Raw genomic sequence first — 13440 nt, forward strand, 5'->3', positions numbered from 1 at the left:
CCAGCCTGGTCTACAAGAGCTAGTTCCAGGACAGGAACCAAAAGCTACGGAGAAACCCTGTCTCAAAATCAAAAAAAAAAAAAAAAAAAAAAAAAGAAAGAAAGAAAGAAACTAGAGTTAATGCTCTTGGTCCGGGGATGGACTGATGGCATATAGGTGTCGACTATAAGGAAATGCAGTTATCTGTTCTTAGCCCTTTTTTTAGGTTTTAGTTTTTTGTTGGTTTTTTGTTTTGTTTTGGGTTTTTTGTTTGTTTTTTTGTGATCTCACAAACAGCTAGGTGTTATCCTGCCCCTTGCTTTCTGATATATTTGTGTATGTCTGGGCTGGAAAGAGGCTTGGTGGTTTAGAATGCTGGCTGTTCTTCACAGATTTCCACACCCACACGGCAGCTCATAGCTGCCTATAAATTTCAGCTCCAAGGACATCGGGGCACCAAGCACACTCTAGGTACACAGACATTCCATTCAGACAAACACCCATAAACACAAACTAAAAAACAAATCTAAGAAAAATAGAGAGGGCTGAAGACAAGGCTCGGTCAGTAAAGTGCCTGCTTCAGGTAATATTCAGAAACAGAAACCAGGGCTAAAACATGTAAAGTCAAGTTAATAGGGTGCAAAATCAGAAATGTAATCTACAAATAAAAGGCAAATTATAGTACAGCACCTGAGTCTAAACTTCATGTTATGTCTAGAATAAAGATGTACTGCAGTGTAAGATTGATTTTTAGGAACAGAAAGCAGGTAACCAAAAATAGGTGAATCCAGAGTGTGTAGCCAGAAATAGGTCAAAGTCAAGTTTATGTACTCTAGTGAACAAAAGAAACAGAACTGCACAGGATAGGAGCTCATACAAAACTCCTCTCCGAGAAAGCTGGGTGGCTTTTGTTGTTTCTATTCTTGGCATCTCGGTGAGAAATGGCCTTAGTCCTATCAAAGCACTCTTGATATATTGTGGGGAAAACCACATATTTTTGTGACAGGGTTTTCTTATATAGTTCTTTTTGGCCTGGGACTCAACGCCATAGGCGAGGCTAGCCCTGAACACACAGAGATCTGCCTGCCAATACCTTTCCAGTGCTAGGCTGGCAACAAAGGTAGGCAGTTTCTGAAATTTTATTTGTATAATTTCTGAAATTTTAATTTATTGGGAGTGACTCATATATATTCATGATATAAACATTTTCATAATATAAACATGTTTGAGCAGAGTTTTATTAGGTGTCTCTTTACTGGCAATAGTACGTAGGGCGGTATCTTCTACACAGCAAAATCCTCAGGTGATGGTTTAAAATAATAAAACCATTTTAAAAATTAAGTTGAAATCTTAATTCTCAACTTCTGAAATATTATAGTATTAAATCAAAGTAAGTTTTTGTGCTTGACCTCCTCATGCACTTAAAAGCATGACAATTTTAAGTCCCAATAAGATATTAAGCCAAATTTTTTCCTCTTTTGGTGTTCTGTAGATAAGTACAATTGGTTTTATCTTTAGTCTGAGCTCATAATAAAAATACCACACACTCCTCTGTTAAGCAGGTTTTGCATTTTTTAGATTTTATTTATTTATTATGTATACGATGTTCTGCCTGCATATCCGCCTGCAGGCCAGCAGAGGGAACCATGTTTCATTATAGATGGTTGTGAGCCACCATGTGGTTGCTGGGAATTGAACTCAGGATCACTGGAAGAGCAGACAATGCTCTTAACCGCTAAGCCATCTCTCCAGTCCAGGTTTTGCATTTTCAATTAGTATAAATATGAGTAAATTAAGCCCATAACAGATTGCTGCTGAGTTACAGAACCATGAGTAAATGGTCTAAAAATTAAAAGAACAGGGGAAAACAGACATGGTGGTGTACACCTTTAATCCCACCCAGCACTAGGGAGGCAGAGGTAGGTTAAGGCCAGCCTCGTCTACAGAGCAAGTTCCAGGACAGCCAGAGCTACACAATAAAACAAAACACACACACACACACACACAAACAGGGAGTTTTGATATCATAAATTTCCAACACAACAGATCATAGCTATGAGCCGTTTGAAAAGAAGCATTGGTTCTTGAACTGTTTTTCTTTAAGAGCTATCTTGGGCAGTGGATAAGTAAACTCTTGTTTCAGAAAAAAAGGCAATAGATGCCTCCCCCCCCCTCCATACTTAATGATAGGTTAATTTCTGTAAAAATGAAAAACTTTGGTTCAGTTAAAAATTATGGCTAGAAAAAGTTAATATAGTGACCTAGTATCTAAGTTTTTCAGATAGTTCCAGAGCCTCTTAGTGAAGCATGCCAGCAACATTTGCAGAGCTGCTTCTTGTTAATCACCACAACCCAGGAGGCAGTTCAGCCAAATGGTGCCCAAAAAGTCTCCCCTTTAGGCTAGATCTCACTAAATTCAATGTAGCAAACACTGGGTTGGAGCATTTTTATTCTCATAGAATAAATGAGGAGTGCAAAGACCCATTTGTGCAATTTACAATGCCCATACTTGACTACATCTTTTATCTTTAACCCTTAGAATTTTGTGAACCTGTAGAATAAGTAATAATTTTTTTTTTCAGTTGAAACTAAAATAGACCGAAACTTACTTACTTAGGTGCTAAGTGTTGGTGAGTTAAAACATTTGCAAGGTTTCAGGTTTCGTAGGCTTCTTTCCCTGAAATTTTTTGGCAGAAAATGTATTTTTAAGTATCTTTATGGGTTTTTGTTTTTCTCTTTTAGGATGGTTCAAATGTTTATATTTTGTCTTACTTTAATCAACTAATGAGTATATTTTGTAGTTTAAGCATATTTATCCAGTCTTTTTCCCTCTTTGAACCAGTCATGTGTATATTGTGAGGTGGGAATTGTTAAATGGTAGGAATATTGAAGCAGGGGAATTTGACATATTTGTGAAAACTGGAACTCATATCCCTGAGCTGCTTTGTGAACATTATTTTCAACTTCTTCCTTATTATCTAAGGCTAATAATTAAGTGTTGGCAGTAGCTATATATCAAGGTTTTGTTTTCTGTATGTAGTTGCTTTCTCTGATTTGTGAAAGGAAGATAAAAATCCATTTAATTTGCACTAATTAGAAGGATAGACATAAAAAACATTGGAAGTATATTTTATTTCTATAAATGTTTTAAATTGATAATCTGATAGGATATAGTGTTGCACACCTTAAATCCCAGCACTTAGGAGGCAGAGGCAGGCTGATCTGTATGATTTAAGGCCAGCCTGGTCTACGTGGCAAGATCCAGGACAGCCAGGGCTACAGTAGTGAGACTCTGTTTCATAAGACAAACAAAAATTTTATTGAAAGTACTGCTTACCGGGGAAATTTGGGTTCAGTGACTAATACATTTTACCACACTGATAGTCTTGTAACATGTTGGTTCCATTCTCTGTGACTGAATACCCAATAGTAGGATTTCTGAGTTACATTGTAGTTCTGTTTCTGATTCATTCTGAAACCTCCACCCTGTTTTCCCAAGTGACTACCTTGCAGGACTCTCTGTTCCCCGGTCCTTGTAGCACTGGTCTTGTTGATAGTAGCTATTTCAACAGGATTCAGGCAGTGTCTTGTAGCTCCAGTTTATTCACACTTTCTTGCTATTTGTGATGCTGAGTGTGCTTTTTCATATGCCTGTTAGCCATTTATTTGCATGTCCTTTGGGGGTGATGTTTATTTAATTATTTGTTTGTTTTTGAGGCAGGGTTTCTCTGTAACAGCTCTGGCTGTCCTGAACTTTGTAGACCAGGGGCCTCAAACTCCCATATATGTCCATAGCTCATTATTTTGTATTACCCACTTCAGATGTATAGTGTACAAAATTCACAACCACCTTTTTTTTGTTTTTGTTTTTAGTGCCTTAGAACCTGTTCTGATGCATCACAATGGAAGTTAATTTGTCTCTTAACATTTAGAGGGAAAGACCTTAACATTAATTTAATTAATACTACCTTTCTATTTTTAACTCTTAAATAAGGAACCCTTTGCCAACCAGAATACTGGAAAGGAAATTTGAATTAGGTAAACAGTGACATTTTTCTGTCTTGCAGACCTCCGTGAGTGAAAGCCTTCAGAGGGAAGCTGCTAAGAAGCAGGCCATGAAACAGGTAGGGGTGAAAGAGTTTTGGTACCTACTACTGAAAGTTAAACAGAACAGATGTGTGTAATGAAGTCATTTTATCTCTTAAAATGTGTAAAGTGTTTCCCAGTTTATACGATTGCAGACTTTCTTTATGAATTCTAAAGGAAGATAGAATTAGCTCTTTATCACAGGCTGTAGATTAAGCCACCTTTGCTTCCAACTGACTCAGCAGCCATCTGGTAATGGGTTGTTAGGATTTGTTTCTTTATTAAATTTTGCTTGGAACTCACTTGTCAGAAGAAAAAAGTCTAGCCACAGCCATAGTGATTTCACAATTAACTTTGAATTCATCTGCCAAGAAGTGGGGAGTAGCCAGGTCCTATGTAACAGTGATTCTATTGGGAGCACCCTAGTGACGGAAGCACTCAGTATCTTTTAAAGGTTTTAAAACTCACCCGTGCTTCTGACTGAGAAGGTATCAGTTACTCTTTTTGTGGCACAACTAGATCTAAAATGTACTGATTTCTGCTTCTATAATAGCTAATCTCAGATTTGATGGTCCAAAGTATAATGCAGTGAGCGACGTTGAGAGTGTGGCCCAGGTGCATCTGCTCAGCTGCTGCTGCTGTGCCTTCCCATCGGGATCCCTCTGCTTCCTTTGTTCCCCCTTTACCTCTTCTGCTTTAAATCCAAACCAGCTTACCATGAAGTTTGGTTGCATTTATCAAATTGTCAAGAAAATAGGAACTAGGAAATGGATGATCCTTTAATGGTCCTTCTTCTTCCTTAGCCTTATTTATTTGGACATGAATTATCCAGAACTGATGGTGACATTTTGTATTTTACTTGTTTCACTGGAAGAGTACTGTTTGTCATGAGGGAATAGCCTTTAGTGTGATTACCCAGATTGGAAAAAGTCTAATGCCAAGATGGCTAGCATTTACAGAATGAGCTAGTAATATGTACACTTTGTAAGTTTATTTCTACTCTAAGGCTTGTGAGTGTGTGTGTGTGTGTGTGTGTGTGTAAGAGAGAGAGGGAGAGGGAGAGAGAGAATATGCATGTGTGAAGTCAGGAGTCGGTCCTCCCTCGCCTGGTTGGATGGTCTTTCTAGTCATTACTGCTTCTGGCCTGCTTTCCTGTGTCTGCCTCCCACTCTGTTGCAGCAGTGCTGGGATTATGGATGTGTGCCACCACCTCCTGCTCCTGTACACAGTTCCAGGGATTGAACACGAGGGTCAGTTTTGCTCATCAAGTGCTTTTAGCTGCTGAGCCATTTGTCCTGCCCTACATTGTGTTTGTTTGTTTTAGTGTATTTATTTATATATGGTCTTATCACCTAGACTGGCTAGAATTTGTAATGCTTCTGCCTCCGCCTACCAAGTGTGGGGATAATAGGCTTATATCACTATGCATTGCTTCATAATACTTTTTTCAGGTTTATTTTGTTTTAATTAGTTTTTTAGTTTAGAAATATTACATTTATTTTTTTAAATTGTAGGTGGCTGTGAGCCTGTGTGTGAAGGTCTGAGGCTAGCTTCAGGACTGCTCGCTCCTGTCATCGTAGTTACTGAGCCCTCTCACCAGCTCCTATTTAGAGACTTTTTTGTTGGTGTTTTTTTGGAAGTAATTTACCAGCTTTTTAAGTTCTTAGAATTAGTTACAGTGAAATTTTAATTAAAAACCCTACAAAAAATGTTTCCCAATGTTACAATATTGTAGCCACTTTAGGGACCTTAATGTCTGGCATTGTCCTAGGGCTTATAGTATGGCATTATTACTATTGCCAGCTTTTTCTAAATTTCTACAGAAACTTTGTAAGAGACAAATTAATTGGCTGGCTTTAGTTTTTATTATTTTTAATTATGTGTAACTATGGATGTCTTTATGTGGATATGCATATCCTTGGGTATGTAAACTAGCCAGGGCCATTGGATCCTCTGGAGCTGGAGTTACAGGTGGTTGTGAACTGCCAAATGTAGGATCTGGGAACTAAGCTGGGGTCCTCTGCAAGAATAGTGTATACCCTTGACCACTGGGCCATCTGTCCAGCCCTTCCTTCCCCTTAGATTTTTAGATGAGCCCATGAATCTGTTGTTGATGCCCTGTCTGATATTTCTGAAAGCTGCATATTTACCTCAGAGCATTCCTGTGTTCCTTCTGAGACAGGATCTCATTCTGGAGCCCTGGCTGGCTTGGAGCTCACTATGTAGCCATCCCTGTTCTTGAACTCCTAATCCTCCTGCCTCCACCTCCCAGGTGCTGTGATTACATGTGCCACCACTTCCAGATGCTTTGTTGTTGGTTTTGGGGGTGGCTGTATATTATTTCTTAGATGCATTTTTCTCTCTTTGGATTCTCCCAGCTAGTTGTGGAGGGAGCAGCAGTTTACTGTGATTCATTTTCTGAATTTTGAGAAATCCAGAATGTGGGATTCTTGGTATTTTTAACAATATTCCAGTCAAATTTATTCATTTATATGTGCATTATTCTAGACTGTGAAGGTTTAGTGTAGAAACCTAGAACAGACTGAGGCTATAGCTCAGTGGTAGTGGATTTGTTTACCATGTACATGGCCTTGGGTTCAACCCTTAGCCCTGCAAAGAAACCTGAAGATAATCAGGTAGATTGTTTTGAATAATCATATCACTTTTCCTTAAAAAGAACCACTCTTCATATCTGTATTAAACAAGTCAGTACAGCAGTTCAAGAAAAAATAAATATGTATAGCATATTTTATTCGTGGAGCAGTAAAAAGGTGATAACATTAAACATAGGCATTCAGGGGCAGATCAAAGTACTGGCTGTTCTTGGAGAAGACCAAGGTTCAGGTCCAGCACCCTCATGGAGGCTCACAACCACATGTTAATTCTTGTTCCAGGGTATTAGACTCCGTCTTCTGGTCTCCTAGGAACCATATAGTACACAGATATACATGCAGACAAAACACACATAAAATAAATCTCAAAAGAAAAACATTGAATACTGCAGTTTACATGCTTATCAGACTCAAAAGAAATACAGTGTTGGTAATTAAATTTCTCAGAGATGGCCTCATTTAAGATGCAGGGGTCGTGGTAGCTCTGAAACTCATAGGTAAGTTTTTTTTTAAGATTTATTTTATATGTATAAGTTTTTTGCCTACTTGTATGTATATGTGCATGTATGTGCACCACTTGCATACCTGATGTTCTCAAGCCAGAAGAGAGCATCAGATCTTCTGAACTTGAGTTAATGTATGCTTATGAGCCAGCATGTGGCATATGCTGGGAATCGACCCCAGGTCCTCTGCAAGAGCAGCTAGTGTGCTTAACCCCTGAACCATCTTTCCAGCCTATAGATAAGATTTTGATATTTTGTAAGAAGAAAGAACAAAGATAGGAACATGATAAAAGCAGAGGACATTATATGATTGTTAATGTAAAAATTAATAGTAATATGGCTCCCATTTAATGCTGTTTTTGGATTTTTTTTTTAGGAACTTTAATGTGTTTCCTATGATCATACTTTTGAAAACTAAACAATTTATTAGGAAACCTAATTTATTAAATGTAACATAAAAATTAAGCCAGGGCTGCATGTTGCTCATTTGTGCCTTTGACTTTTTAAATTTTTGATATGGATAATTATGTATAATTCAGAATGTCATAGCTTATTGTAAACACTTACTAGAAGGTAGATATAATAGTCATTTTTTTTTAGGGGAGGTGAAATTAAAGCACACAAATTGCTCAAAGTAAGTGGAGCTAGGATTCACCCAGGTGGTCTGCTGTAGAGTTTGTATTCGTGTTTCCTGTCGTGAAATGTGATTGGTACGGTTTTTAAGATATATCTCTAACTTATGAGCCTTTGTGGAAAAGTAAGACTTTCAGTGGTGTCTTTTGACTGGTGCATAGTTTTTAAACATCTGCTTCTTTTAAAGACCAAACTGGAGATTCAGAAAGCTCTTGCAGAAGATTCCACTGTGTATGAGTATGACAGCATTTATGATGAAATGCAGAAAAAAAAGGAAGAAAGTAATCCCAAATTGCTTTTGGGGAAAGATCGAAAGGTTAGTAGCTGAAATACAACTTTTGTTGGTCTTGACCTGTTTGTTTGTTTGGTATTATTTTAAAATGACTTCAGTAAAAATTTAGGTATTAAAATGAATTTTTGATTCTAAACTATAGATTTAATGTTTAGAATCTAGATCCTAGCAGATGTCAAGTGAATTATCCAGTATTTTTAAATTTTTTTACCTTGAAACCTTATAATTTTTTGAAAATTTTTCTATACTCATTCTGTATACTAGATTTATACTGCTCCTGGCTTGTTTTCTGATTCATTCATGTGTTGAATTAAGACTATCATGTAGCCAGGTGCAGTGGCACAGCCTTTAGATCCCAGTACTTTAGAGCCAGGCATGGTGATAAGCCATTGGAGACTGAGGTGGGAAGGTCAGAAGATGAGAGCCGTCCTCGGATATGTAGCAAGTTCGAGATCAGCTCGGACTGTGTCATACGTTATCTCGGTAAAACAAACTAAAGAGAAAACCAGAAGTGAGGAAGCTGAGGCTGGGCAGGTCTCTCCAGCCATCACCTGCCTTGACCTGGGTATTTGACTGAGCTAGCCTTGAACTTGGTGTGACTAGCCTGCCTTTGACTCCCACAGGTGTTTAGTGGAAACTATCTCAGTAGCAGTTTCACTAGCAAATTTATTCTGAGTTTTGAAAAGACAGATTACTTAGACTAAACATTTCTATATTAATGGGTGTAAATTTTTTCCTCTTTCTGAAATAATTTTATTTTTCCCTAGCCCAAATACATTCACAATTTGCTAAAAGCAGTGGAGATCAGAAAAAAGGAACAGGAAAAAAGAATGGAAAAGAAAATACAGAGAGAGCGAGAGATGGAAAAGGGAGAATTTGATGATAAAGAGGCATTCGTGACATCTGCTTATAAAAAAAAACTTGAAGAGAGAGCTGAGGAGGAGGAAAGAGAGAAGAAGGCTGCTGCCCTGGAAGGTGAGGGAGGGAGGGGACAGGTTGCTGCTGTGACTGCAGGCTGTGTCCGTGTTGGTGTTAGAGACAGGACTGCGCCTTTAAGTCACTGTTACTCCTGTTGGGCTTTTCATTTAGTCCTTATTTTATTACATTGTCTTAGATACTCACAATGTAAAAACATTTACAGGGCATAACAACATTACATTTGCCAGAACATAAATAAACTTTAAACTCTAATAACATTCTGAGATGAGAAAATGTTTAACACCACTCAAGGAACATTAACTGGGCAGTTAGAAAAAGAATATCATTAGTAATCGGCAGCTAAGGAATATCTTAGCCGTTGAATTGAGTACTTACCAGTAATTTAATTACAAATGCTCTCCAACTTCAAGTGAACGAAAACTAACTAATCTGTGAAGTTGAATCTGGAGGCTCAGCAGGTAAAGGAGCTTGCCACTGAGCCTGAGTTTGATCCCTCGAACTTACACAGTGGCAGGAGAGAACCAACTACCACAGGTCTGTGCGTAGACAGAAAAATCAATTAAGCACTAAGAGCGTACTCCTGACTCCTGGACTAGAGGATGTTTACACATCTTTGTATGATATGTGCTCTGCGTGTGTAAAGTGCAGCTGCACTGTGCTTCACTGAATCCATCTTCTCAGTTTGTCTTTGCTTTCCTTCCCAGCACGACTGGATGTGACCAAACAGAAAGATCTCAGTGGATTTTATAGGCACCTGCTAAATCAAGCAGTTGGTGAAGAGGCAGTTCCTAAGTCCAGCTTCCGTGAAGCCAGGTAAGAGGTGGCAAGTGGAATGTTTACTAGAAAGATACCCTTGACAATCTGTGGTTATGCGATTTAGGAGTCGTTGTAAACTCTTGAGTGGACAGCTCAACCAACACGACCTAATTGAGTGAGTGAGTGGAGTTTACAGTTTCTTAACTTCAAAACCTAAAGATTTTGTTCAGCCTGGTTTTTATTCTACAATTCACAAAACAATTGCTAGTTTATATTAAAACATTTTAGTGTACAAAATTTCTGTTTAAGTGCTCTTTGGGTCTTATGTATGGCCTTAAAGGAGAAACAAAACCAAAGTGTACTCTTTCTTAAAGGAAAAATATTTAAGACCCTGGTGCCTGAGAACAATTACTGCAAGAAGAGATTGGCATAGGACTGGGTTGTACAGCATGTAATTGTACGTGATCATTAGATGGCATTTAATACAAAAATGGTTTATTTTCTTGAGCAGAACCCAGCCTCCATAGAGGTCATATTTACAACTCAGAGAGTAAAACGACCCTGTCTGATATCAGCAGGAGTGACGTGTTGGGTATTCAAGTAACTTAAATCTAAAATTTTAATCTTAGTTACATTTCGGGTACTATGCTGCTATTTTTGGCTGATGACTGCCCTATCAGACAAATATCTATTTGTACAAATATCTATTTGTAGATATTACCATTTCTGTAGACAGTTCTCTGATCTGTAGACGCATCTCTGATCTGGAAAAGTAAAGGATTGGGAGACTTCGGATAAAATTTTAAGCTATTATAGAATTAGTAAGTAATTATATCATGTGTACAGACTAGCTGAATGTAAAAGGGAGAATCTGAGAGGACACATGGATTTTTTTATATATATAATTTATTTATTTTTATTTTATTTGCATTGGTGTTTTGCCTGCATGTATGTCTATCTGAGGGTGTCAGATCTTGGAGTTACAGACAGCTGTTAACTGCCATGTGGGTGGTAGGAATTGAACTTGGGTCCTCTGGAAGAGCAGTCAGCACTCTTAACCACAGAGCCATCTCTCCAGCCCCCCACATGGATGTTTTAGAACACGTGACTGACATGCTTCACTGCTGGATGGGATATTTCACTACATTAGTCCTCCAGCACTAGGAACAACAGTCCAATGTGAGTGTTATCACCGAGTTGATCGCACAGCTGGCAAGTGCAGGTGGTGTGATAATTTCAGGATTGCTGATGGCAGCAGCCAGGAAGACTAAGCAGTTTCTTTCCTGTTGTGGTGGGCACTGAGACACGGTATCAGGTCAATGATGCCTTTCTAGTCTTAGGACAGTTTAAATAGTAATGTTTAGAATTAGATTTGGTACTGTTTTCTGTGGGAAATTACCCTCATGTGTTTAAGTTTCTAGTACTTCTCAGAACAAAATGAAAAAAATCTAATAGTCACAGCTTGAACTTTATGTTGTGAAAATAGAACTTAGATTTATGGCAAACCTTACTTTTCCCAGTTATTCTTTGTCTAGAACTAGAAAGAAAAATGAGACCCATACAGACTCTTTCCTGAAGGTTCTGGGGACCAAGAGACGAGGACTATGTTCTTTGTTTTATGTCTGTCAATACTAAAATGCCCCCAGCTGTTTGAAAGTCCTAAATAGACATCAGTCTTGTGCATCAGACAGTAAATATGATTTAGTTGTTGTGAGTTTTGTGAGAATTTACATGAGCGTTCCTTTGCTTTCTACAACTAAGAAAGTAGCATTTTGTATTTATATGATGATTTTAAATTTTATTTTAGGACTGGAATAAAAGAAGAGAAGCCCAGGGGTTACTCTGATGAAATAAATTCAGAGGAGAGACCACAGCAGAACTGTGCTCTTCAAAATGGTGAAGAGGAGGCAAACCCAGATGCTGACAGCGATTTTGACACTAAGAGCAGTGATGACGATGAAAGGGGAGGAAATAAAGTAAACTACAGACGGGAAGAAGACACAGAAGCCTCCAAGAAACACCCCAAGCATCACAAGAATCATACCCACTCACGATCATCTAGTGAAGAGAGAGGGCATGGTACCAAGTACCACTCCAGAAGCCCCAAGTCAAGAGGTCATCACCAGGACAGGCAGGCCAGAGAGCAGGAGAGCCGGCACACGGACCACGGCCACCGCAGAGAAAAGAGTTCCCACAGGCACAGAGAAGCCGATCACAAAGATGACTACTGCAAGAGGCCTGAGCACGAAGATAAACTGAGGAGACGAGAACCGCGAGAGAGAGGGGGCAGAGAGTGGGAAAGGGAGACACACTCCTCTAGAGAGCTAGAAAGAGACAGACACCGTCATGACCAGGACCGATACAGTGAGAAAGGAAGAAAGGAGAGATATGAGAGCAACGGTAGGCACAGAGAGATGGAAAAACAGGAACGAAGTCGAGACAGAAGGGAAAGCAGTCCAAGGTCTAGACCAAAGGACGAATTTCTTGAGCAGGAAAAATCCAGCAGAATAAGAAATGTGGAAAAGGACAAAGGGGATCAAGAGAAGCCCTCTCGTTCTGAAACCTCACCAACAACAAAGCACAGACTGGCAGAGGAGAGGCAGGAGAGGCCCCCTGAGGCCCTGAGCAAGTTTGCAAAGCGGAGCAGTGAGGAGACTGTGCTGTCAGCCAGAGACAGGTACTTGGCCAGGCAGATGGCGCGGATTAATGCAAAGACTTACATTGAGAAAGAAGATGACTAATGGCTGCCAGGGTCTGGAGTTCCTGAGCATAGAACATTGTGACCCCTGGAACTTGCTTTAAGAAAGCAGACAAGTATGTGAACAGTGACTGGAGGGTATTTTTTATGGTATATTTTCAAAATTTGTGAAGTCAGAAGTCAGTTCTTTCAGGTTCAGTGCGCGGCTGGACTTGTGAGATATTTCCTAGTCTGTAACACTTTGTTGATTGTACTCAAGAATCATAGTGTTAAATCTTCCAGTAGATCCGTTGTGAGGAAAATTGGCTTCCTTAAAACCATTAAAATAAGTCTTTAATAATGTTGCTTTTGAGATTTTTCTTTTGGTTTTGTGTTAACTCTTCATTTTACATGAATGGGTGTTTTGCCTTCTTGTAAGAAGTGTACCAAGTGAGTGCCCAGTACCCATAGAGAAGGCCAGAAGTAAGCATTGGATCCCCTGGAACTGAAGTTACTGGTGGTTGTGAGCCACCATGTGAGTTCTGGAAATCAAACCTGGATCTTCTGTAAGAGCAGCGAGCACTCTGAAACACTGAGCCGTCTCTCCAGCTTCAAATTTTTAAATTTTATTTTGTTCTGCTTTTAAGGGGCTGAATTTTTCAGGTGGTGAGGTGGGATGGGGTGGGGAGGGGAGGGGAGGGGCTGTGTTGTTACTGGGACAAAGTCCTGCTCGTTACCCATGCTTTTGGAACTCCAGTGCTCAGGTGATTCTCCTGTCTCAGCCTCCCAAGTGCTAGAACTGCAGGCACATGACTGACCCATTCCCAGTGTGTCATGTTTCTCTTGTTGCAGAAAATATTTTGTGAATACTGTCTTTCAAGTTAAAATACATAAATTTTAGAAGTAGAAAAAATGGTATATGTTCTGAAATTTGTGTTAAAGCATAGATAATGTATGTTGTCT

General features: G+C 39.1%; 1 protein-coding gene and 1 non-coding gene across 3 annotated transcripts in view; one reads left to right on the forward strand and one right to left on the reverse strand.

The window, feature by feature from the left end:
• Window positions 1–12838, forward strand: part of Nsrp1 (nuclear speckle splicing regulatory protein 1) — a 33200-nt gene extending 20362 nt beyond the window's left edge. For both annotated transcript variants that reach the window (XM_005349505.3, XM_013347472.2), the window contains exons 3-7: window positions 4047–4103; window positions 8001–8129; window positions 8873–9080; window positions 9749–9857; window positions 11608–12838. In XM_005349505.3, the coding sequence (XP_005349562.1) occupies window positions 4047–4103; window positions 8001–8129; window positions 8873–9080; window positions 9749–9857; window positions 11608–12541 (1437 nt within the window). In that variant the 3' untranslated portion in view covers window positions 12542–12838. The remainder of the gene's footprint in view (window positions 1–4046; window positions 4104–8000; window positions 8130–8872; window positions 9081–9748; window positions 9858–11607) is intronic.
• LOC113456391 lies at window positions 5793–5922 on the reverse strand. Its single transcript, XR_003377213.1, has one exon. It is a non-coding gene; the product is annotated as a small nucleolar RNA SNORA33 (small nucleolar RNA).
• Window positions 12839–13440: the final 602 nt, after the last annotated feature.

Source organism: Microtus ochrogaster, chromosome 7 (assembly GCF_000317375.1).
Source record: "Microtus ochrogaster isolate Prairie Vole_2 chromosome 7, MicOch1.0, whole genome shotgun sequence".
NCBI classification, from domain to species: Eukaryota; Metazoa; Chordata; class Mammalia; order Rodentia; family Cricetidae; genus Microtus; species Microtus ochrogaster.